We start from the raw sequence: 25,187 nt of genomic DNA on the forward strand, positions 1-25,187 counted from the left end.
CTGGGCTACACAGTTCCAGGCTAACCTGGGCTACAAAGTGAGATCCTGTTTCAAAAGCAGAATATAGGAAAATTCATGAGTGAAGTGTTCTCTCTCTCTCCCCCCACGCCCCTCTCTCTCTCTCTGAGTCTGATAGCTACTTATTGAGTCCCACTCACCGTAAATGATGCCCCTCAGCTCATAAACGACAGCTAACCGTGGCGGTCCCTGGCTAATATTGAGACCTCTATACCCTGAAAAAAAGATAGAGCCCGTGTGAGGTCACACCTCAAAGGACAGTTTGATTTGGGGCTCTATCTGTCTCTCGGGAATGGAGGTGTAGTTTGGCCAGCAGTGTGCTTGTGTAGGATGCATGAAACCCTGGCCTTGAGCCTCAGAAACGCATTAAAAATAATAATAATAATAATAATAACGCAGGAGAGATGTCACACAGGCCGGTAATCTCGGTACTTGTCACGAGGGCGGAAACGGATCAGAAAAAAGTTCAGGTCATCCTTGGCTACATGGCAAGTTTAAGGCTAGCCTGGTCTACAGGGAGAGCTTGCCTCAAAAAACGGAACAATCTTGGAGGAAGTCTCTATGCTTTCAAAGGGGATCTCTGTCCCCTGAAGGGAGCTGAGACTGATCTCCTTTATGACGTCTAGGCCCCAGTGACTTTGTCCTTCTTCTTCCGTTCAATTGCCAGTCCCCGAGCCCTCCTTCCCACCTGGCCCTTTAAGAGCAGCTGCTGCAGTCGCCGCGGAGCAGACCCCAGCTGCTGCCTGCAGTGTTACTATGGTGACGGGGACCAGCGGGAGGGGGCGGGGTGGTGACTGGGTTCGCGCAAGCGCAGGCTGAGGCTGCCTTTCCGCAGCGGCCCGGCTGAGCGTCTAGACCCGGGTGCGCGCGCTTCACTCCAGACTCGGAGGGGAGCTCAGGCGAGCCGCCGCTCCCACCCCCACGCCCACCAGGTGCGTTGATCGTTGCTATCCTGTACCCTGCCAGCGGTGTCCAGTCAGTCACCCAGGGTGTCAGGGACAAAGGAGGAGCAGCCCGGGCCAGCCGGAGACCGGACACGTAAGCCCCCTGCGGACCCTCGCCTTGCCCCGGGGGAAGATCGTTGCGTCCCGTTAGCTAGCAGATAGCTAGAGCCCGGAACCCCAAACCTCTAGTCTGGACTGAAAACCTGCGGTGACCCTTGCCAGAGAGGGACTGACCCAGCCCGAGTTTTGCAGCCCACCCCGTCCGTCCTCGGGCTCTCTCCCGCCCCAAGATTAGCCTCCGCTGGCCAGCGCCATGACCATGAACCTTCTGCAAGATTGGTGCAAGGAGCTGGAAGTGGAGGTGCACAGGGCCCTGCTCATCACGGGCATCCCTGAGCGCCTACAGCAGGCAGAGATCGAAGCCACCCTGAGGCCGAACTTGCAGTCCCTGGGCAACTATAGGCTTCGCACCGTGAGAGCTGTGACCAAGGAGAAGGCTCAGGCCGCCCTGGTGGAGTTTGGGGCAGACATCGATCACTCTGCAATCCCCATCCAGATTCGAGGAGATGGCGGCATCTGGAAGGTTCTGAGTAAGGACCGCGGGCAAGATGCGCGGGTCCTTAGGCAGATGAGGCGCCTGTTGCTGGATGAACGGCCCATGGATGACTTCAGAGAAATAGCCATCCCGCTGGTATTGGAGGCTCAGGCCCAGGCCAAGGGGTTGGGGAAGGAGACCAAGAAGGCTGCTGGCTCCTCCGAAGGGGCTGCTAGGAACGGCCGTCGGGGCCGTCGGGGAGGCAAGCGTCGAGCTAGAAGCCACAAGTTGACGGCTCAGAAGGGCAAGAAAAGGGGCCGGGGAGGGCGCCGAGCCAGGAGTGAGTCGTCTGACTCCTCCGATGACAGCCTCGGTATAGTCATTGAGGAGATCTACGCAGAAGACCTGAGCGTAGACGAAGACCAGAGAGCGCTGTACGCCACACTCCAAGCAGCCGCCAAGGAGCTCACCAAGAAGTGGGCCTTTCGGGGAGACCAGGACGAAGGGGATGGGCCCCGAGAATTTTTGGCCCTTGTCACCGTCACCGACAAAGCTAAAAAGGAAGAGATAGAGAAAGATCTCCCCGGCACGGAGTCTATCTGCTTGAACATCAAAGACGAAAAGAGCGGGGTCCCTGACTTAGTCGCGCTCCTAGCTGTGAGAGACACCCCAGCAGTGGAGGTAGATAGTGAGGCAGAGGAGGAGGAAGACGATGAAGAGGACGACGACGATGATGGCGATGATGACGACGACGATGAAGAGGATGATTCTGACAGCGAATCGCTGGGAAATGCAGAGCGAGAAAAGTTTGAGGGGGTGGATAACCCCGAGTTTGTGGCTATCGTGGCTTATACAGACCCCGCTGACCCCTCAGCCAGGGAGGAAATGCTAAAAATCGCTTCCGTGATTGAGACCCTAGGCTGGGGCGATAAAAAGGACAAAAAAGATGTCCTTCCTCAAGTCCTGTCCGTCATGGCCAAGGACACCTCTGGGCCCCGAGTGAAGGTAGAGGAGGCAGGCCGCCAGGTGGACGCCATGGTCCTGAGGAAGGCCGAGGAAGACGGGAATCTTCTAGAATGTATTTCTACCTTGGCCGAAGCAGAGAACTGCCCCAAGGGAAAGAAGTCTGGGCTGGGTCTCCTCAGAGGCTGGAGCGCCGAGGGCCACCAGGGCGGCCTCTTGGAGCTGGTGGCACTTCTCGCTGCGCAAGATATGGTAGAAGCCGTGAAAGAGGAGGAAGCCAGCAGGTGGGGAAGTGGTGGCAGGAAATGTGATCACAGCCAAGGTGGTTTGTCCGATGTCCTGGCTTTCCTGGCCTCCCAGGAGAATCTAGAATCCAACGAGGAATCGGAGGAGGATTCGGACACAGAGTCTGAGGGAGATTCCGAGGACACTGACAGCGAAGAGTCAGAACCCGGTGACAGCGTGTCCAAGAAGCCCCGCGCCAAGAGAGCGCGCACCGGTTCCAAAGGCCTGGCTCCCGCTGGCGCCGGCGCCACCGCGGTCTCCACTTCGTCCCGGGCACGCAAACCCCGGAGAGGTGGTCGCGGTCGTGGCCGGGGAGTCACCCCAGAGAAGAAAGCCGCGAGTGGGGCTTCAACGGAGGAGCACGCGGAAAGCAGCAAGAAGAAGAAGAAGGCAGCGGCAGGCGCCGGGGCCCGTGCCAGGGCCAGCGAGGCCAAGGGGCAGCCGGCTGCTGTTCCCAAGTCTACCCGCGGGAAGAAAGCACGTAGGGGCCCGAGGAGGGCGCCCAAATGCCGTTAGTGCCGCAGATGTCACTGCGAGCCCTGTCTCTTGTGTGTGGACTTTTCCTCCCCCCCCCTCCCCCATTTCCTCCTCTTTTCTCTTCTCCCTGCAGTCTCTCTCCCGCTTAACATTTGCTCGTGTGCTCTGCCGCGTCCCTAAGCTGTCTGTGGCCTGTGCCTAGCTGTCTTTCCCTCTCAGTCCCCATGAACAGATGGCGTGAGCAATCACTATGGCAACAGCCTTGCTCCAGCAAGGACAGAGACAAGACACTCCGATGCGGTGACCCGGTGGGTGCGGAGGAGATGTGGGCTGGAAGGCTCTGAGGGGCTCCGCTGGACCTCTGGAGCTCCCCCCCCCCCCGGCGTCCCCCCTCCGGCGAGAGGGTGTGTGGGTGCCTGGCACACCTGCCTGCCCATCCTTCCAGGCCACCTGCTTCTGACTGAGCGGCTTGGGTCAATTGTGAGCCACCTCTGGCCTGACTGAGCCTGAGAGAGAAGCAAGAAGAGTGTTGGGCTTTAGCTGAGCTTGGAAGGGCTAAGGGCCTCTGTGTGTGTGTGTGTGTGTGTGTGTGTGTGTGTGTGTGTGTGTGTGTTTATAAGTTGAGGGGAAGATATTCCAGGAGTGAAAGTTTGAGGGAGCTGGGAGGAGGAGAAGGAATAAAAATGGGAGGAAGGAGGGGAGGGGAAGGCTAGTTTGGGGGAGGAGGGAGGAGGAGGGAGGAGGAGGACGAGGGAGGAGGGAAGGGAGGATGGTGGTGGCACTAGCCCACCCCTCTGAAGGTGGGAAAGGGTCGAAGCCAAGCCTCCCGCCACCAGCCCTTGTCCACCGCTTGACCATGGTAATACTCTGCCAAAGCGTTCTGACTTGGAAAACATACATGAAATCCAGATTTCTGGTTTCTCTGGGCAAGCCCCACCCCTCTTACAAGCTCTGTCCCACCAGCTGTGCCTGGCCACTCCTCAGCTGTTTGCCCTTGTAACTCTTGACTTCCTATGACAATGGAGTCCCTTGTTCACCCGGACCTCCCCCCCGCCCCCCCCCCCCCCGTGTGCAGTAAACACCCTAGATCCTCCTAAAGGGTCAAGTAAGTGTCCCTAGTGTAGAAAGCAGTTGCTGTGTCTCACCCTGGCATCATCAGTTCCAACCCTCCCCCCCCCCCCAACCAGAAAGCCTGGATGATGCTGGCCAGGCTCCAGCCCTCAGCTGTTCCCGAGAGCAGCTGCTTCGGCTGTGTGTTTTCCTATAGTGCTACGTTTGCTACGTGCAGAAGCCCTGGCTGCCCAGTTCTGTGGTTCACTGTGTAGATAGTGCTTTTCCCTGCACAGCACTTTCCACCCCCTTGTTCGGTGTGTGTGTGTGTGTGTGTGTGTGTGTGTGTGTGTGTGTGTGTGGTGTCCATCCATCCAAGTTTCCATCCCCAGAAAGTGACCAGTTTGTGGTACCTGGATCCTCTAGGGTGCAGCAGAATTTCTGACCTGCCCTCACAGACCAGATTGGACTGTCCAGCGCCTCAGCGGGGGACATAAAGAGACTGCAAGGGCTGTGGGGACCTCTCTGTACTCAGAGGCAGCCCTGTCCTTGCTTCCCAGGACCAGTGATGATGAGGGGACAGATGGAGCAGCAGCCCAGAGTGGCCTGTGGCTGGAGAGGAGGACGCTCCTCTCTGTGTGGGCCAATGGACTTGGGGGTCTGGTGGAATTCCTGAGTAACCTGTGGCGGGGTGAGGGCCCCACGTGTCACTTCTCCCTGCATAGCAATAGGTACCTGTCCTTGTGTGCTGTGTGACCCCGGATCCTCCAGTGAAACATAATGAAGCATCTTGGTGTTATTTTTTTTTTCCCCTGTGGCGTGAACAATGATGCAAGCGGGTACCACGCTGAGTGGCATGCCTTACCATCATGGCTGACACTCATCCCTGGTGGCTCCATCTCCCTCCATCTCCACGGCTCTACGCGGATGCCCCCTCCACACTACAATTCAACCCTGGGCCTTGCCACTTTTATCAATCTCCACAGCCCCCCCCCCCCCGCAAGACCCTGGGACCCCAGAGCAAATTCCCAGGTTCCAGCTTGGGAATTTTACCCTGGTTTGCATCTCACTGCCAGGAAGGTCAGCATGGGGGTGGTGGGGTGATGGGAGTTGGCGGGGGTTATCTTAGCAGCCACATCTAGCGTCACCCCTGCCTCTATACCCTAGAAGGTCTTGCTACGTCAACACAGCTCCAAGCCAAGCTTCTTACAGTGATCTTGGTCCAACAGTGTCACCACTGGCCACCGAGGGGCAACTCCATTGACATAGAATCGAAATAAAATAAAGCTAAAACATTTGCATTTAATTCTCGCGGCCCCATCTGCCCGTACTCAAGTGTTTCACATGGCCAGTGGTGACCTCTGTGTAGGTACGGGGGCACCTCCGTGGCCACTAAACGCTTTCTATGTCACTGTGGTCCACACACGATAGCCTGTCCAATCTCTGCCTCATTTCCCACAACCCCTTTTGGGTCTTCAATCCTTCAAGTCCCAGGAAAGACTGCATGCTCCTACCTCAGGGCCTTTGCACAGGCTGTTCCTCCTGTCTGGGATGCCCTTCCCGAGGATACCTCAAGTGTCACATTCCCCAGGAGGACTCCCCGATGACCCTATATAAAGAGCGACCCTTTCCACAGTCACTTTGGCACACTCGTGTGTCCATCACACACAATGGGCGCTTTCAGGGACGCAACAAAAGGGTAGGTCCATTGCTCAAAGATGAAATAACAGCTCTCTTCCTGGTTTGGAAAGGGGGGGGGGACACCTCCACTGAAAAGCTGACAGCCTGGAATCCAGGTCGCCGGAATCTAGGGACCCCAAACCCAGAGGCGCTGGTTCGTTAGTGTGGTTCGTCCTCCGGGTGTCCCATTCAAGCTCAGTAGCCCTTGGCAAAAAAACTCTGGGGCTAGGGCTTTGGGGGTCCTACCTGACCCCGGAAAGGTGGATGAGTGGGTGGAGGGAAAGCAGAGTCTCTCAGATGCCAGCAGTGAGAATGGGGTATATACTGTGCCCACAGCGTCCCCTGTGCCAATCGCAGTGTGCGGCAAGCGGTGTGGTATTGATTGGCTGACATTCGTTGCAACGGATAACTCTTTTGGGTTGGGTAAACCAGATCCTAGACACATTGGCAAGGAACATTACAGAATCTTGTCTCTGGAGGGAGAGTAGCGTAAAGAAGAGCCGAAGGGGCTGTGGCGTGGACGCCCTGAGACCACCCAGGGGGTGAGAGACATGCAGCCTACGAGGAAGAGCAGGGGCAACCTGCGGGGAGCCCCAAGCGGCGGCGGCGGTGGGTGGGGCACGGCTGCCCCCTGGAGGCGGCGAAGGTAACCACAGCACAGGCTGCGCAAAGGCGGACTCCTCCTGGCTCAGGTGCAGGTGCGTTCCTGGAACAGGCTACAAACTCCCTAGATAAGGACAAAATATCGGGGACTGCTGCCTGGAAAAAGTCCCCAAGGCCCGAGGGAGGCTGAGACGACAAAGGCCTGGGGCAGGCACATGCTGAGGGAAGCGTCAGACGGCGGTCCCAGGCAGCGCAAAGCTAAAACTACATCGCAAGAATGCGACCAGACCATCGGCTCCTTCTGCGCAAGCCTCAGGGGTGGGCACTGGGGAAACAGAGTCACCAAGAGACCGTTTCGCCTCATATGGTGGCACACGTCTGTAATCCTAGCAGTCAGGAAGTGAAGGCAGGAGGATCCGTTTAAGGCAGGCCTCCTCTACATAGAGAATTCCAGGTCAGCCTGGGCTACGCCAGACCCTGTATCAAAACAAAACAAAACAAAACAAAACACCCGGCTCTCGCCGGGCCTAGGGCACTGAGGAGCTTGAGGGCAAGTATGGTGGCCTGAATTCCATTCCAGCCGGTGTGGTTGAAGAAGGGAACTGATTCCCACAGCTGACCTCTAATCTACTCACGTGAGCTATGACAGGAGTATGTACACACACACACACACACACACACACACACACACACACACACACACATACACGACAGTGAAAAAACAGAACACACAAGCAAGCAAACAAACAAAAGCCTCAAGCGAAAATAAAATAAAATAAAAACAAAAATCCCCCCCCCCTCCCAGCCCCTCAGCTCCAGCAGGGCTGTTGGCTAATAGAATTCTAGAAACCGGAATTTATCAAGATGATACTGGGAGTGAGGTGGTCCAGGTGGGACCTCAATTTTATCCTGTCCCTCGGCTGCCACAGACAAAGACAGTGGAGATCTAGATTCCTGGGGTTGTGAGTAGGTGCAATAACGGGAAAGTGAAGGTTCTGGGGGGGGGCCTATGACGTCACCCTTTTCGGTATCCAAGGTCAGGCGCCCACATAGGATCCGGATCCTTGGTGCAGGTTTCTCCCCTCCCACCGGATGCTTCTCTTAAATCTTCAGGTGTCAATTCACAAGAGCTGCAGAGGCATCCTTGTACCACGAGGGGGCGCACATCAATCGCAGGCTCAACGACACGTTTCCATGGCAATTGGCATGGGAGCCCCCATTAAGGGCCTGAAACTGGCTGCTTCACTGACTCCTGGGAATTCGCGAGAAATGCATATTTCTTGGGTCCACCCGGCATCTACCAAGCCATTTTGGGGTCTAAGTCTCTCCATACCTTGGGATCTGATGCTTATCCCCGGGTTATGCAGTAGAGCTACCCACTGAACCTTTTGTTTTTAAGATGTATTGTTTGTGAGGTAGGCTCTCACTGTGTAGCCTCAAACTCTTAGAGATCACCCTATCTGGGAGCTGTGGGATTAAAGGTATGCACCACCACGATTGCCTATGCCCTCTAGGAGCTATACAAATACTGGGCTGTATTTGGGCACTAAAAGGGGCTTTCCTGTGGACGAGCGGCTCTGCCCTGAGTCGTCATCGTCATCGTTGCCATCATCATCATCATCATCATCGTCATCATCATCATTATTATGAGTTTTTGTTTTGTTTTTGTTTTTGTTTTTCGAGAAAGGGCTTCTCTGTGTAGCCTTGACTGTCCTGGACTCGCTTTGTAGATCAGGCTGGCCTCGAACTCACAGCGATCTGCCTGCCTCTGCCGTCTTCTTCTTCGTCGTCGTCGTCATCGTCGTCGTCGTCATCATCATCATCATCATCATCATGATCATGATGTTTTTTAAGACTGGGTTTCTTTGTGCAGCCCTGGCTGTCCTGGACTCACTTTTATAGACCAGGCTGGCCTCGAACTCAGAGATCTCCCGGCTTCTGCCTCCTGAGCGCTGGCGTTAAAGGCGTACACCACCATGGCCAGCTTGCCCTGGGTCTTTGTTCAGGAGTAGCGAGTATGTGCTTTCATGAAATATAGCTCCTCCGACTCGTAAAAGCAAGAAGACGGACCAGGGGAATGCAGGAAGTGTCCTCCGTTCCGGGGCGACAGCTGTCTCCTCTCTGTGTGTTCTGTGTTGTTTTTTTCTCTTTGCTGACAGCAAGGGCGCAATGGGGTTGCTACAACCAGAGGCGGAATTGGAGTCTGGCTCCTGGGGTTTCCTCCGCGGACACCGCTCCCCTTCATAACTGAAAGCCCAGGCGTTAGTCAGCCACTGGGTCTGCAGGAACCACCTACAGTTCCTTAAAGGACCACCCTCACTATTCGTTTATTGATGGGAGAAATGCTTCGCATTGGCTTATAGCTTCAGAGAGATCTCAGGCCATCCTGGTGGGGAAGGCGTAGCAGCTTGGAGTAGGGGGCAGAGCCTGTTGCCATGGCGACGGACCACGGTGCAGAGACACTACTGCCTCTGCCTCCTCCAGAGTGCCTCTGGGATTTCAGGCATGCGTGACGCTCCTGGTTTCTAACTGGGCTGGGGGATCGAACCCGGGTCTTTGTGCACACGAGACGAGCAGTCTACCAACTGAGCTATATCCCCAGCATTGGTTTTTATTTTCCATTCTTGTTCTAAAGCAACTGAAATAGATAAACTGGGTGTTACTTTCAAAAGCATCGTGATTCTGAGCGAGTTGAGAAGCCGCTCTGGAACCCAAGAAGAGCGGAAGTCTCTAGCACCCCGCCCACCAGCCTTCCCAGATGCTTCATCTGAGACAGCAAACGCTTGGGAGTACCCAAGTACCCATCTTCGGGAGCTCGGCAATGTCATGCCCTGGTGACTGACATGACCACAGTAAGAGGTACAGTGTCCTGGGGCCTCGACTCACTTGCCCTTCCCCAACCAAAGCTGGGTGTGGCACTGCCTGGCGGAATAGGTTTTCTACTTCCTTCCTTCCTTCCTTCCTTTTTTTAGTTAAAATTTTTTTTGGAGATGTATTTATTTATTATGTATACAGTATTTGGCCTGCATGTGAGCCTGCAAACAACCATGTGGTTGCTCAGGACCTCTGGAAGAGCAGACAGTGCTCTTAATCACTGAGCCATCTCTCTAGCCCCCCCCCCCTTTTTTTTTTGGTCAGGATTTTTCTGTGTAGCCCTGGCTGTCCTGGAACTCACCCTGTAGGCCATACTGGCTTCGAACTTGGAGATCTGCTTGCCTCTGCCTACCTAGTGCTAGGATGAAAGGATTGTGTGCAGCCAACACCATTCAGATTTAAGATTGTGTTTTATACTGGGTGGTGGTGGCACATGCCTCTAATCCTAGGACTCGGGAGACAGAGGCAGGTGGATCTCTATGAGTCTGAGGCCAGCCTGGTCTACAAAGCAAGTCCAGGACAGCCAAGGCTACACAGAGAAATCCTGTCTTGAAAAACCAAAAAAAAGAAAGAAAGAAAGAAAGAAAGAAATCGAGTCTTAGACTGTTTCTACTAGTAAGGCATTTTCCGTGGCTCCTGATATAAAGATGAATAAAATGGCAAACACATCATTTACTGTTAACCAACCATGAAATGTATTTTAAAGCAGTTCTTTGAGATGCATCTAATATTTTTATTATTAAATAAAAGCCAAAGGTGTGTGCCGATGAGACAATTGCTCTCCCTCTCTCTTTAACTTGAAGAATTAAATCTTGTTGAGTGTTTGATGTGTAGGACATAGCGAATTGTCAACAGTTATCAAAGTTGGTTAATGGTTTGACTTTATAACGGTCATGTTGAGGATACCATTTTTGCAGAAACATGCAGCACAAAATAGCAGGGCCGGGCTGGTGAGACAGTTCCGGACGGTAAAAGTGCTTTCTGTGTAAGCATGATGGCCTGAGCTTGATCTCTACCTTCCAAGGCGGCAGGAAAGAACAGACTCCTTTCAGGTTGCTCACTGGGGACTGGAGAGATGGCTCAGTGGTTAAGAGTGCTGCCTGCTCTTCCACAGGTCCTGAGATCAACTCCCAGCAAACACACGGTGGTTCACAACCATCTGTAACGTGATCTGATGCCCTCTTCTGGCCTACAGGTGTACACACAGGCAGAACACTGTATACATAATAATAAATAAATAAATCTTTGCAGGGCGGTGGTTACATGCCTTTAATCCCAACACTCGGGAAGCAGAGGCAGGCGGATCACTGTGAGTTCAAGCCCAGCCTGGTCTACAAAGTCAGTCCAGATAGTCAAGGCTACACAGAGAAACCTTGTCTCAAAAAATCAATAAATAATAATAATAATAATAATAATAATAATAATAATAATAGTAATAAAGTTGTCCTCTGACCTTCTTATGTGTGCCATAGAACCCATGGTTGCCCTCAGACATGGACACACACACAAAACAAACAATTAGATACGTGATAATTGTAATAAAAACCAAAGTTGCCCTATGACTTTCACACCAGCCCTGTGACATGGGCACACTTGCTTCACACATATGTACACTATGTGCGCACACATGTGCACATGCACACACATGCACGCGGAATAACAAATTTAAAAAACAATGTTAGGGCCGGGCGTGGTGGCACACGTCTTTAATCCCAGCACTCGGGAGGCAGGGGTGGGCGGATCCCTGTGAGTTCGAGGCCAGCCTGGTCTACAAAGTGAGTCCAGGACAGCCAAGGCTAACACAGAGAAACCTTGTCTCGAAAAAACAAACAAACAAACAAACAAACAAACAAACAAAAAACCCAAAAAACCCAAAAAAACAATGTTAGGGATGTTTTTGAAATTCTGTTCCAATGCCAGTACAATCCATTTAATGATCTGTTATGAAACTCAAACCGGCAACTCAAATAACAATGTAAAAGATATGCTTTATTTATTTAATTATTTATTTAATTAATTATTTATTTATTGGTTTTATGTATAATAGGCCTGTCCTGGACTCACTTTGTAGACCAGGCTGGACTTGAACTCACAGAGATCTGCGTGCCTCTGCCACCAGAGTGCTAGGATTACAGGCATGCGCCACCATGCCCGGCCAGTTTTTAAAAAGGTATTATGTATACAATGTTGTGTCTGCCTGTACACCTGCATGCCAGAAGAGAGCACCAGATCTCATTATGGATGGTTATGAGCCACCAAGTGGTTGCTGGGAATTGAACTCAGGACCCATGGAAGAGTAGCCAGTGCTCTTAACCTGTAAGCCATCTCTCCAGGAGAGCCCTAGTCTTCCCTCTTAATTTGACACAAACTAGAGTCACTTGGGAAAACGGAACCTCAGTTGAGGAGTTGCTTCGATCAGACTGGCCTGTGGGTGTGTCAGTGGGGGGCATTGTGATGATTGATGTGGGAGGGGAGGGCCCAGCCCATTGTGGGCGGTGCCATTGGCTGATGGGCGTGGTGGCGCGCACCTCTTAAATGCCCAACCAGAAGCAGAAGGCCACGGACCTCTTAGTTGAAGGCCAGCCTGGTCTACCCAGGACTGCACAGTTCCAGAGAGCAAGCCAGAAAGCAGGGTTCTTGCTCGGTTCTTTCCTCCCGGTCCCTTCTTGTTCCTGTGCTGATGAGGTGTGACTTGCAAAGTGTAAGATGAAATAAACCGCAAATTACCCTTGGTCAGAGTGTTTTATTGCAGCCGAGGAGACTAGGTTTGGGAGGAGTCAAGTTGAGTTGGAAGAGCCTTGGGCGGCAAGAGAAACCCTTACAGAACGGAGGACAGGAGACTGTGACCCTCTACCACCTCAGTCACCCCGCCTCCCGGTGGGCTGGTTAGCACCACATCCTGGGAAAAGGAAGTTTAGGAGGTGCTCACACACCCCTGCTTTGGTTAGCTTTATTATGATTATGGTGCTTATTTGTTGTTGTTGACACAAGCCAGCGTCCGCCGAGAAGGGGAATCTTCAATTGAGAAAACGCAGATCAGACTGGGCTGTGGGCAAGCCTGTAGGACGTTTTCTTGATTGAACTGGAAGGGCTCAGCCCACTGTGGGCGGTGCCACTCCTGGGCAGATAGTTCTGGGGTGTATGAGCGAGCCAGTAAGCAGTGTTCCTCCATGACCTCTGCTGTGTTATCAGAATGCTAGGCTGATCTAAGCTCTAGATCGCGCCTTTCCTCAGAAAGGGACTAGAGCTGCAAGCTGAAATTAACCCTTTCCTCTCCAAGGAGCTTTTTTGGTCACAGTGTTTTTTTTTTTTTTTTAAAGATTTATTCATTTATTATTATGTATAGTGTTTTGCCTGCATGTACACCTGTAGGCCAGAAGAGGGCATCAGATCACATTACAGATGGTTGTGAGCCACCATGTGGTTGCTGGGGATTGAACTCAGGACCTTTGTAAGAGCAGGTGGCACTCTTAACCACTGAGCCATCTCTCCAGCCCTTGGTCACGGTGTTTATCGCACCAATAGAAAGCAAACTAGGTCAACCTCTACACCTTCTCCGGTGTTGGTGTTTCTAGAAAATTGATGGGTTTCTCAACTGAAAGGCACAGAACGGTTTAGGCAGGTACGGTGGCACGCGCTTGCCATCCCAGTACTCAGGGTGCTGATGCAGGAAGACCTCGAATTTAATGTCAGCCTGCACTATACCGTCTCAAAGCAAAAGAAACGGAGCCGGGCATGCTGGTGCACATCCTCAACAACACAGGGGAGGCAGGATCAGAGCTCAAGGCCATCACCTTTGGCTAAATAACAGAGTATGAGGTCAGCCTGGGCAATATGACATCTCGGTCCTTATGAAAAAGCAAAAACCAAGCACAAAAAGAAACCCGAAGGCTAAACAGAGAGGGAGGAGATGGAGAGATAACCGAAAACACAAAGCAGAGATGGATGGAAACGTTGGAGTTGCAGCGATGTGTTGTCTTGGAAACCGCTCCGCAAAGTGTTGTCATAGAAACCACAGGACCATGTGTCGTCATGGCAACCACAGTTATGACTCCTATTAGGGATGCTTCGGGACTATTTTTAAATCCTCTGGCAATCAGGGTGAGATCAGGCAACTGATTCTGCTAAGCACATGTGTGTCTATACACATACACATATAAAGATTTTTATATATGTATGTATATGCTTTTTCTACATGAAAAAAAAGATTTTTTTTTTTTTTTAAATTGAGGCAGTTTCTCAAAGCCTAGGCTGGCCTCAAATTTGGAATGAATAAATTAAAAACAAAAATTGTGAATGCCTGGTGGTGCACAGTAACTTTTAATTAATTATTCTGAGACAATCTTGTCGTGTAAACGTGATTGGCCTGGCACTGGATTTGCAGCTCTGACAAACCTTGAACTACCTGGCATCCTCCCGCATGCCAGGTAACAGGCATGCCCTGCTGTGCCTGGCTTTATGAACACAACTTAATTTGTTTACATTCACCATTTTCATTTGTATGTGTATAATTGCTTACCTGAATGTGTATATGTGCACCATGTATATGCCTGATAACCAGGATACTGGAAGAGGGAGTTGTATTATTTGGAGCTGTACTTACAGAAGGTTGTGAATTAGCCATTTGAGTGCTGAGAATGGCTCCTGGGCCCTAATTCAAGAGTGGCCAGTAGCCGGGCGGTGGTGGCACACGCCTTTAATCCCAGCACTCGGGAGGCAGAGGCAGGCGGATCACTGTGAGTTCGAGGCCAGCCTGGTCTACAAATCGAGTCCAGGACAGCCAAGGCTACACAGAGAAACCCTGTCTCGAAAAGCCAAAAAAAAAAAAAAAAAAAAAAAAAAAAAAAAAAAAAAAAAGAGTGGCCAGTGATTTTAACCATTGAGCCGTAACTCATGGCAGATACATGTCTTTTTTTTTTTTTTAAAGCTGGGTGTGGTGGTGCACACCTTTAATTCCAGCACTCGGGAAGCAGAGGCAGGTGGATTGCTGTGATTTGAGGCCAGCGTGGTCTACACAGCAAGTTCAGGACAGCCAGGGCTACACTGAGCAACCCTGTTTCAAAAAATAAAACAAACCAAACAACAACAACAAACAAAACAAAACAAAAACAAAAAGAGCATTATTTTTTTTCTTGAGACAGGGTTTCTCTATGTAGCTTTGGCTGCCCTGAAACTCACAGAAATTCACTTGCCTCTGCCTCTGAAGTGCTGGGATTAAAGGTATGCAACACCACGCCTGGCCATAAACACATTTTAATTTTTTTCTCATAAATATAATTATCTGTTACTGTTAAGTATTTTGGATTTCATCATAAGCCCCTCTGTGTGCTTATATATAATATTGGTTCATTTTCACTTAAGGTATTTTTATATCTCATTTTAAATTTTATTATTGTTATTAATTATTATTATTATTATTATTATTATTATTATTATTATTATTATTATTATTTTTTGGTTTTTAGAGACAGGGTTTCTCTGTGTAGCCTTGACTGTCCTGGACTCACTCTGTAGACTAGGCTGGCCTTGAACTCACAGCGATCCACCTGCCTCTGCCTCCCAAGTGCTGAGATTAAAGAGGCGTGCCACCACCGCCTGGCAATTTTCTTCCTTTTACATATTACGGCCACCTAGAGTGACAAGTGAAACACAGATTTGGGGCTGGTGAGATGGTTGACTGGGTGAAGTGCTCACTGCATAACCCTGTGGCCTGAGTTCAGTCCACGTGAAGGGAGGAGAGAAGCTGGCTCCAGCAAGCTGCCCTCTGACGTGCATGCACGCGGACACACGCACCGCTCCACACACCGTACACACACGGACCCATGAGATCAATTTGAAACACAGAGTTCTAGAAAGATGACTTTCTCTAGCCCTGTATTTTACTGAAACAGCATAACTCAAATGCATTGCGCGCGCGCGCGCGCGTGTGTGTGTGTGTGTGTGTGTGTGTGTGTGCGCACGCGCGCGCGCGCGCGTTTGGGAGGGGGCGTGCTTATCCACTTGTGTGTGCTCGTGGTGGCCAGGTGTCAGTATGGCTGTCTTGCTCAATTGTTCTCCACTGTATTTATTTAGAGACAGGGTTTCACTATGTAGCCAAGGCTGGCCTGAAACTTGCTCTGTAGACCAGGCTGGCCTCGAACTCAGAGAGTCTCCTGCCTTTGCCTCCTGAGTGCTGGGATTAAAGGCATGCGCCACCACCACCTGGCTCACCATGAATTTTTTTTTTAATGAAAAAAAATTTAAACTATTGATACCACTTAGTTTTTAAAAAAATATTTATTTATTTATTTATTATGTATACAGTGCTCTGCCTACATGTCAGAAGAGGGCATCATATCACATTATAGATGGTTGTGAGCCACCATGTGGTTGCTGGGAATTGAACTCAGGACCTTTGGAAGAGCAGCCAGTGCTCTGAACCTCTGAGCCATCTCTCCAGCCTGTATCACCAGAAATTTTTGAGGCAGGTTCTCTCACTGCTCTGGATCTTGCTGTCTCTGGCAGACTGGCTGCTCAGGGGGCTCCCGTGTCTGTCTGCAGCACTGCGATTAAAGGCCTGTAATGTCACACCTCACTTCTTTCATGGGTGCTGGGGATCCGAACTCATGACTTTATGCTTGCACAGCAAGTACTTTCCCCCACTAAACCATCTTCCTAGCCTTCCAGTTTCATTTTTGATGACTGACAGAGTCCTCCAAACATTCTTAGCCCGCTGTGGGAATCTTACTTTCTGGAGCCACAGAAATTTCCTTCTGTGTAGTTACCTATGATACGGTTGGGGGGGGGGTGAGGTTTAGTCAAATGTAACCCAAGTCATGGGAACTTTCATCTAAGCCAACCTCAACTTCAGTAAATGTCATAAGTTGTTTTCTTTCTTGTTTCTTTGTTTTGTTTGTTTCTTGTTTATTCAGCAGTGCTGAGATTGACTCCAGGGGCCCAAAAGTGTTTTGCCACTGAGCTGTACTCAGAAGTTTAAACTTACTTAAAAAAAAAAAAAAAGGAGGGGTGGGGGGCTGGAGAAATAGCTCAGTGGTTAAAAGCACTGTTTGCTCTTCCAGAGGTCCTGAGTTCAATTCCCAGCAACCACATGGCAGCCCACAACCATCTATAATGTAATTTAATGCTCTTGCAGGTGTACATGTAAATAGAGCACTCATATACATACAATAAATAAAATCTTAAACAAATAAGCAAACAAACACATGTGGGAAGCTGGGCGTGGTGGCACATACCTTGAATTTGAGGCCAGCCTGGTCTACAAGAGAGTTCAGGACAGCCAAGATAACACAGAGAAACCCTGTCTCTAAAAACTAAAACAAATAAAGAGACAAAAAAACCTAAAACCAGCAAACCAACACCAAAAAATGTGTGTGGGTGTTTGGTATATCTGTATATTTACATATACATATTTGTATAGGTATATCCATGCTCCAAACGCATGCAGTGCCCACAGAAGCCAGAAGAGGGCGTGAGATTCCCAGAATTACAATTATAGGTTGTTGTGACCTGCCATGTAGATGTTGGGAATCGAACCCAGGTTCTCTGGAAGAACAGCCCCAATTTTTTTATTTTAGCAATAATAATAATAATAATAATAATAATAATAATAATAATGTAAAATATAAAAATTTCCAGTCATATTGGCACAAGCCTTTAATACTAACACTCAGGAAGTAGAGGTAGTTAGATTTTTGTAAGTTCCAGATCAGCCTAGTCGACACAGAAAGTGCCAGAGCAGCCAGCACAGTAGGACCCTGGCTGGACCGTGAGGGTAGAATGAATATATTATATAATATATTATGTGTGCGTGCATGTGTGTGAATTTAACGAGAAAAAAATAGTGCTGGAGAAACTACCCTAGAGGATGCAGAATGCGGACGTTTTTGCCCAATGGACAAATGAACAGTCACAGTGGTCACATCTTTTTTCCCCATCTTTCCTATTAAGCCCATCTGCAGAGCCCACAGCAGGCTTTGATGATGCTTAGCAACCAGTGGACTGTTGCCATGGAGACCGCCAGAGATGCGCATCTAAGGACCTTGTGCAAGGAGCAAGTGCGCATGAGCTCTCTTCAACGCTAGTGCCAGCTTGGTGCAGCTCAGGGGATCAAGGCCGCGTGACTCCTGTGGACTGGAACTGGCACAGTGGCCTGGTCCTTTGGGGCCAGAGCTTGTGCTTGGGAAAGCAGCTGTGCTCCATCCTCCTGTCCTTAGCCTGGCTGGCCTGTCAGAAGCGAGGGAGGCCAGAGCATCCACCTGAACCTGCAGAGAGCCAGGCTCAAGGAACCAACTGCACCATATTCAGACACGTGAGCACAGGGTCCCAGGCTAAGGAGGACGATCTTGCGGGGGAGGGCTCTTGCAAGGCCAGTGGTGGAGACAGGGGAGATCTATGTGCCTGGCCATCTTCATATTTGGGGACCGCCTCACCTCATAGCCTTTTTGTTCCACACACAGGTAGAGGAGGAAGATGTCGCAGCCCATGGCCATGAGCCTGCTGGAGGACTGGTGCAGGGGCATGGGACTGGACATCCACAGGTCCCTGCTAGTCACCGGCATCCCTGAGCACTGTGGCCATGCAGAAATTGAGGAGACGTTGAATAGGGTTCTCTTGCCGTTGGGCACATACCGTGTGCTCAACAAGATGTTTCTGAGGCAAGAGCAGGTCAAGGCTGCGCTCGTCGAGGTTAGTGAGGGTGTAAATCTGAGCTCCGTACCCCGCGAGTTCCCGGGGAGGGGCGGTGTCTGGAGAGTGGTCTGCAGAGACCCCACCCAGGACGCTGAGTTTTTGAAAAGTCTGAACGAATTTTTGGACGCCGAAGGGCGCACTTGGGAGGATGTGGTGCGCCTCTTGCGCCTTAACCACCACCCACCACTCCCAAACCCAAACCAGCCTCCACCACACTGGGCGGAAACCTTGGGGTTGCTCCTGGGGGCGGTGCTACGGGTCGTCTTCTACATGGATGCTGAAACCCGTAATCGGGAGGAGGAAGCGAGGGCCGAGAGGCCCGCTGAGGGGGCTTGGGCCTCAACAGAGAGGAGGTGGGTTAAGAAAGAACCTGGCCTGGGCATAGAGGTGGCTTCGCCTTTCAAAATAGAGGACCGAAACTATTGGAGGGACACAGAGGACCGTAGTGACCCTCCAAAAGCTCTAGTTCGTAGGCCTGAAGGTAAGATTCGCTCCAGGAGGAAGAAGCAGAAAAAAAATCCTAAGCAAGAACCAATAGGCTGGGGAAAAACCCAAAGCACCGATTACAACATTAAGGCTTCTCTGGAAGCCGCTGGCGCCGTGGCTGCCCAAAGCTCAGAGATCCCAGAATGTGCCAAGAGCAACACAAACCACTTCGTGAAGCAGGAGGAGACAGTTTGGAAGAAGAAACGCGTCTGGAAGGAACCCAGGACTCTCCCTCGTATTCCGCTGCCCACAGCTGAGAGCCCCGGGAATTCAGAAGACTCAGATCAACGTGGTGGTCCTGAGAGCCCCCCAAAGAAGAAGAAAGTCATGGCCTGGCCCTCAAACAAGATCCCTGGCTCCACGAGGAAGAAGAAGATGAGGCGCCTGGGTGCTCTCTCCTATCTTCTGGTTGATTCCGAAGCCACCAAGAGAAAACCGGTGCTTCTCAAGAAGGGGCCTGGCTCAAGGGCTCTGTCGGCTCAGAGGGCTCCGTCGGCTCAGAGGGCTCCTCAGGGGACGCAACCTGCTGACGTAGCTGCTTCAATGCCCAGGGCTCAGATGACCAAGCCAGGAGGCTTCCCTTGTGTCTCCAAAGGTGAGTGATTGCCGGCATGACTTGGTTAAAGTGGGGGGCGGGGTACCGCAGGCATGGTAGGTCTGCGGGGTAGCCAGAAAGACCCCAGTGCATTGGGGGAGGTGAAAAACACCCTCCCAGGTGGGAGGTAGCGAGTGAGAGCCTGGGCCTCTCTGGTTTTGATTTGAGATTCTGTGCTCCATTAGGCTGTAAGGCTCCAAGGCCTGGCTGGCTGGGGTAGGGGGTGGCCATGGTCAGGGACTCAGGAGGTTCCCAGGCAGTAAATAACTAATTATGTCTGTCCCCACTTCTCTTCTTGGGGTATCCTGATATATCTACAGATTCCAGAAAGCTATGATTCTGTGAACCCTGCACCCAAGGAGGTGGATAAGCATCGAGGAAGAAGTTTCCAGTCCCCGGATTCGATCCCCAGCACGCACACTGTGTAAAGAGAGAGGCAGCTCCTGAAATCGTGAACGTTTCCTTCTGAAGCCAGGCATGGTGGTGGCGCACGCCTTTAATCCTAGCACTTAGGAGACAGAGGCAGGCTGATCTCTGTGAGTTTCAAGGCCAGCCTGGTCTACAAAGTGAGTCCAGGATGGGGAAACCCTGTCTCAAAAAAAAAAGGGGGGGGGGGGCGGGAGGGAGCGGGGGTGGGGAAGCAAGTTCCCCCTCTGATCTCCACATTCATTCTGTGGCATGAGCAAGCCCCCCAATAAACACTTATAATAATACAAAAATGTGTGTGTGAAAAAAGCAGATGTGAGAACCCGTGGCTGTAATCCCAGCATGTGGAGGCTGAGGCAGGAGAATTGCTGTGAGTGTGAGGCCACTTTGGACTACAGAGTAAGAGAGACTACAGTCTCAAAATAGCTGAGTAAATAAAAACATTTTTTTTTAAAGTATAGAAAAATGACAACTGTGTCGTCATCCAAAATACTGGAATATTCTGTTGTATGTCTAGGACAACCCCGGCTAGTCATTGGCACTGTGCTTTGTGTATAATTGTATTTATACGCAATAATCTCTCTGTGTGGGTTCATCTGTGCGGATGTGCATGTGTGCATATGTGGAGGCAGAGGACTGCCTTGGGGGGTCACTCCTCAACCATTTTCCACCTTTTTATGAGCTGGGTCTCTCACTGCCTGAAATTGGCTAGGTGGGGCAGTGAACCCCAGGGATCCTCCTGTCTGCCAACCCAGCTACTGTTTTTTGTTTTGTTTTGTTTTGTTTTTTGAACAGGTTTTGGGGAGCAAACCCAGACCCTCACTCTTTTTTTTTTTTTAAGATTTTTATTTATTATTTATACAGTGCTCTGCCTGCATGTGCACCTTCCCGCCACAAGAAGGCACTGGATCTCATTATAGATGGCTGTGAGCCACCATGTGGTTGCTGGGAGTTGGGACCTCTGGAAGAGCAGTCAGTGCTCTTAACCTCTGAGCCATCTCTCCAGCCCCAGACCCTCACTCTTGCAACGCTTTTTCCTAACTGGGCTGACTCCCCCACCCACTAGTTAAGTTTCTTGTAAATGTGAATTTTGAGGATGGAGGTCAGAGGGAAGCGGAGAGGGTTTGGTCCCTGGCACGCCCTGTAACACAGCATGCTAAGTGAGTCTGTGTCTGTGTGCCTCGCTCTCCTGTTCAGCTGTGATTGACAGCAGGCTCGTTTGCCGAATCCGGGCTAACCTGGCACGCTGCTGCAGGATTTCCGTCCTGGATTTCCAGCCCTCATGAGTTTTCCCCGCTTCGGTTTTCTTGATCCAAATACTGTGATCTGTTGTTAGACATTGTTAGCGACTCGGTCAACTGCCGGACTCGTGTCTTGTAATTCCTGAGACTCGGTTACATCTTTGTTGAAGTAGCACATCGATACAACAACGGGGTCAGTGCATATTAATACGCGAGTATGAAATAAAGCTGTGCAGATGAAGCCTCTGCGTGGTCTGGCTTGTTGGGGGAGGGAGCCCGGAGAATGTGGGCTTGGAGGAAGATTTCCTTGCTAAGCAGTAACGGGTGTGACCATTGTTGATTTCCTGTCAGAGAAGAAGCCATGTGTTCTTGGTTGTGACCTGCTATCCATGACCCCAATGACCTTACTGTTTTTAGAATAGGTAGTCAGTGGTGTTGAATGATCTGAAAGTACTAGGTTATATAGTTACTTATGTTTTGGTACTAGGGATTGAGCCTAGGGCTGCAGACATACTAGGTAATTATTCCACTGCTGAGCCACGCCCCCAGCCCCTCACTGGGGGATTCTAGGCAGCAGCTCTACCACTGAGCCATACCCCCAGCCCCTCACTGGGGGATTCTAGGCAGGGGCTCTACCACTGAGCCACACCCCCAGCCCCTCACTGGGGGATTCTAGGCAGGAGCTCTACCACTGAGCCATGCTCCCAGCCCCTCACTGGGGGATTCTAGGCAGGGGCTCTACCACTGAGCCACACCCCCAGCCCCTCACTGGGGGATTCTAGGCAGGGGCTCTACCACTGAGCCACACCCCCAGCCCCTCACTGGGGATTCTAGGCAGGGGCTCTACCACTGAGCCATGCCCCCAGCTCCTCACTGGGGGATTCTAGGCAGGGGCTCTACCACTGAGCCACGCCCCCAGCCCCTCACTGGGGGATTCTAGGCAGGAGCTCTACCACTGAGCCACACCCCCAGCCCCTCACTGGGGGATTCTAGGCAGGGGCTCTACCACTGAGCCATGCCCCCAGCTCCTCACTGGGGGATTCTAGGCAGGGGCTCTACCACTGAGCCACGCCCCCAGCCCCTCACTGGGGGATTCTAGGCAGGAGCTCTACCATTGAGCTGCACAGCCAGCCTTCTTTTTACATTTTATTTTCTTTTTCCTTTTTGTTTTTTTCGAGACAGGGTTTCTCTGTGTAGCAGCCCTGGCTTATATTTTATTTTCAAGCTAGGTTTCCATGTGCCTCGTATAGCTCAGGCTGGCTTTGAACTTGTGATCCTCCTGCTTTGGTCTCTCAAGTAGATGGAATTGCCGTTCTTCCCTCCTATCCATTGGCAGATGCAGAGGTCTTTTAAAAATCTTACTGTAAGTGCCTGTGTGCATAATGTGTGTGTGGGCATGTGTGCCTATGCACTCCATGGTAGTCAGAAGAGAGCTTTGAGGGGCCAGGTGTCTCTTTCTATCTTTACATGGGTTCTGGGGTTCTAATGCAGGTTGTCCAGAGATTTTGAGGCAAGCATCTTTAACCTGAAGAGCCATTTCATCTGTCCTAAGGCAGAAGCTTTTTTTTTGGAGGGGAGATGTGTGTGTGTGTGTGTGTGTGTGTGTGTGTGTGTGTAGTGACAGTCTCAGTATGTAGCCTTGGCTGGCCTGGAGCTCACAGAGATCCACCTGTCTGTGTTTTCTCAGGTGCTACGATTATAAGCATACCCCACCCATGCCTAACCATATAAAGATTTCTCCTGCCTAAGGCCCCGTGCTAGGGACTCCTGACCTAAGGTGGCCTCTATACCAGAGTCACCTTTGTGTCCTCACTTGTGAAATCAGCATTTCTCTGAATTGTGCCTTGGGAACAGCGTCTTAGGGATGTGTGTTTACATGTTTGTGTGTGTTGGTGCATGTGTGTATGTGTGTGTATACATGTTCGTGTGGTGTATGCCTTAGTGTGTGTGTGTGTGTGTGTGTGTGTGTGTGTGTGTGTGTGTGTATACATGTTCAAAGGAGGTGCACCTTAGTGTGCATGTATTGTGTGTGTGTGTGTATGTGTGTGTATACATGCTCATGGGAGGTACACCTTAGTATGTATGTGGTATGTGTGTGTGTGTAGACCAGAGACTGATTTTAGATGCTCTCCTCAAATGTTCTCCATCTTACTTTTGGGGACAAAGTCTCTCACGGAACCTGAAGCTCACTGATTGGGTGAGGCTGGCCCTCCAGGGGCTCTGGGGACCACTGCTGCACCTGGATTGTTATGTGGCTGCTAGAGATTCGAACTCAGGTCCTCGTGGCTGCACGGCAAACACTTTCCTGTCAGTTGCTCAGAACTGGCATCTTTGAGAACCTCTGGGGATTGGGTGCACACTGATGGAAGGTTATAGAAGGACTGCCTACAGGGAAGCGCCATCCAGAGGGTAAGGCTGGGCTTCCATGCAGGGCCAACGGGACGCGAGTCAGAGAGTGTAGCGACCTGGGCCTGGACAGGAGTTGAGGATCTGTAGGCTGACTTAAAAGCCATCTTTGGGCAAGGTCTTCAAAGAACTTCCACGATCGTCGCCTGTTGGGATCTGGTATGTTCAGTAGGAAACTGGGCCTAATGTGGAGAGGTCCACGGAGGAGACCCAAGTAAAAAAGATTTATTTATTATGTTTGTATAGAACGTTCTGCCTGCAATATACACCCGCCGGCCAGAAGAGGGCATCAGACCAGACTACAGATGGTTGTGAGCCACCATGTGGTTGCTGGGTATTGAACTCATGACCTCTGGAAGAACAGACAGTGCTCTTAACCTCTGAACCCTCTCTCTGTCCCCCTTTTCTTGGCTTTTCAAGATAGAGTTTCTCTGTGTAGCCTTGGCTGTCCTGGACTCGCTCTGTAGACCAGGCTGGCCTCGAACTCACAGAGATCCGCCTGCCTCTGCCTCCCGAGGGCTGGGATTAAAGGTGTGCGCCACCACGCCCGGCCCTTAAGAGTGTTGAACATGGAAATTTGTGTCTTCTAATGTTGAAATTAAAAATTTAAGGTTCACTATATGTGTATATTATTTCATGTATATTTTAGTTAGTGTTTTGTTTGCACGTGTGCACGTGGTCGAAGAGGGAGTGAAATGGCTGAGAATTGGAGGTGTGGATGGTTGTGATCCACCATATGGGTGTGTTGGGAGCCAAACAACTGCTCTCTCTCTAACTTCCTAACATTAAACTCCAACAAATGTCACATGAGCGAATGGCCCTGGTTGGAGGGCCGTCTATTTTTATTTACTTACTATCTCTCTCTCTCTCTCTCTCTCTCTCTCTCTCTCTCTCTCTCTCTCTCATGAAATGGCATCATTATGTAGCTCAGGCTAATTTTGTACATGAGATCCTTCTGCCTCAACACCCTGAGTGCTGAGATCACCCACACACTTTATTCACTTATCTTATGTGTTTTCTGGGGTGCTGGCATGGAATGCAGGACCTCTGCTGCTGAGCTCCTCCCCGTACCCCTCATTTGTGGATCCTGGGCAGCTGCTGTACCGCTAAGCTCTACACCCAGGTCCCTGAGTGGGCTGAGCTGCTCTTGAACTTGTGAGCCTCCTCCTTCAGCCTCCAGAGTTGCTTGAATTTCATACAAACTCGGAGATCCACCTGGGATTAAAGGCGTGTGCCACTATGGCCCAGCTGCCTCATGTCTTTTTTTATTTTTTAAAAGATTTATTTATTATTACATATACAGTGTTCGGCCTGCATATATATATGCCTGCATGCCAGCAGAGGGCATCAGATCACATTATGGAGGGTTGTTAGCCACCATGTGGTTGCTGGGAATTGAACGCAGGACCTTTGGGAGAGCTGTCAGTGCTCTTAACCTCTGAGCCATCTCTCCAGCCCATGCCTCATATCTTTTAAAAGACACCCAGCACCCACATGGCAGCTCAACCCCACCTGTTAGTCCATTTCCAGGGCATCTGATGCCCTCTTGTGGCTTCCAGAGGCACTGCACTCATACACATAAATAAGAATTGTAAAACAAGACAGTTGGTCATGTGGCGCACGCCTTTAATCCCAGCACTTGGGAGGAAGAGGCAGGTCGATAGCTGTGAATTCGAGGCCAGCCTGGTCTACAAAGTGAGTTCAGGACAGCCAAGGTTACACAGAGAAACCTTGTCTCGGAAAAAAGAAAAAGAAAAAAATTGTAAAACATTCCCACATTAAAACACACACACGGAAGTCACAAAGCCACACAACCGTGTCATCTGTGGAAGTCACATCGCTCTCTTTCTGCCCCCCCCCTTTTTTTTTTTTTTGGTTTTTGGAGACAGGGTTTCTCTGTGTAGTCTTGGCTGTCC

General features: G+C 50.8%; 2 protein-coding genes across 3 annotated transcripts; both read left to right on the top strand.

Annotated features, from left to right (window-relative positions):
* Positions 1–827: 827 nt before the first annotated feature.
* On the top strand, positions 828–5,060 carry PNMA8B (PNMA family member 8B). The gene has a single exon (XM_084770657.1). It carries the CDS (start codon positions 1,276–1,278, stop codon positions 3,259–3,261), a length of 1,986 nt encoding a protein of 661 aa, XP_084626783.1. The 5' UTR covers positions 828–1,275; the 3' UTR covers positions 3,262–5,060.
* Positions 5,061–9,167: 4,107 nt separating this feature from the next.
* On the top strand, positions 9,168–19,804 carry PNMA8A (PNMA family member 8A). Of its 2 annotated transcripts, XM_084770658.1 has the most exons (4): positions 9,168–9,414; positions 17,377–17,737; positions 17,886–19,198; positions 19,519–19,804. In XM_084770658.1, exons 3-4 carry the CDS (start codon positions 17,899–17,901, stop codon positions 19,533–19,535), a joined length of 1,317 nt encoding a protein of 438 aa, XP_084626784.1. In that variant the 5' UTR covers positions 9,168–9,414; positions 17,377–17,737; positions 17,886–17,898; the 3' UTR covers positions 19,536–19,804. The 2 variants fall into 2 exon arrangements, with proteins under 2 accessions (XP_084626784.1, XP_084626785.1); XM_084770659.1 differs by lacking the exons at positions 9,168–9,414; positions 17,377–17,737 and having other exon boundaries at positions 17,745–19,198.
* The last annotated feature ends 5,383 nt before the right edge of the window (positions 19,805–25,187 follow it).

The sequence above is a fragment of the Acomys minous genome (genome assembly GCF_964271855.1).
Source record: "Acomys minous genome assembly, chromosome: 20".
Taxonomy (NCBI): Eukaryota; Metazoa; Chordata; class Mammalia; order Rodentia; family Muridae; genus Acomys; species Acomys minous.

Bases quoted from the DNA above. Each gene is read 5' to 3' on its own strand.
- PNMA8A (XM_084770658.1), top strand. From the start codon at position 17,899: ATGTCGCAGCCCATGGCCATGAGCCTGCTGGAGGACTGGTGCAGGGGC.
- PNMA8B (XM_084770657.1), top strand. From the start codon at position 1,276: ATGACCATGAACCTTCTGCAAGATTGGTGCAAGGAGCTGGAAGTGGAG.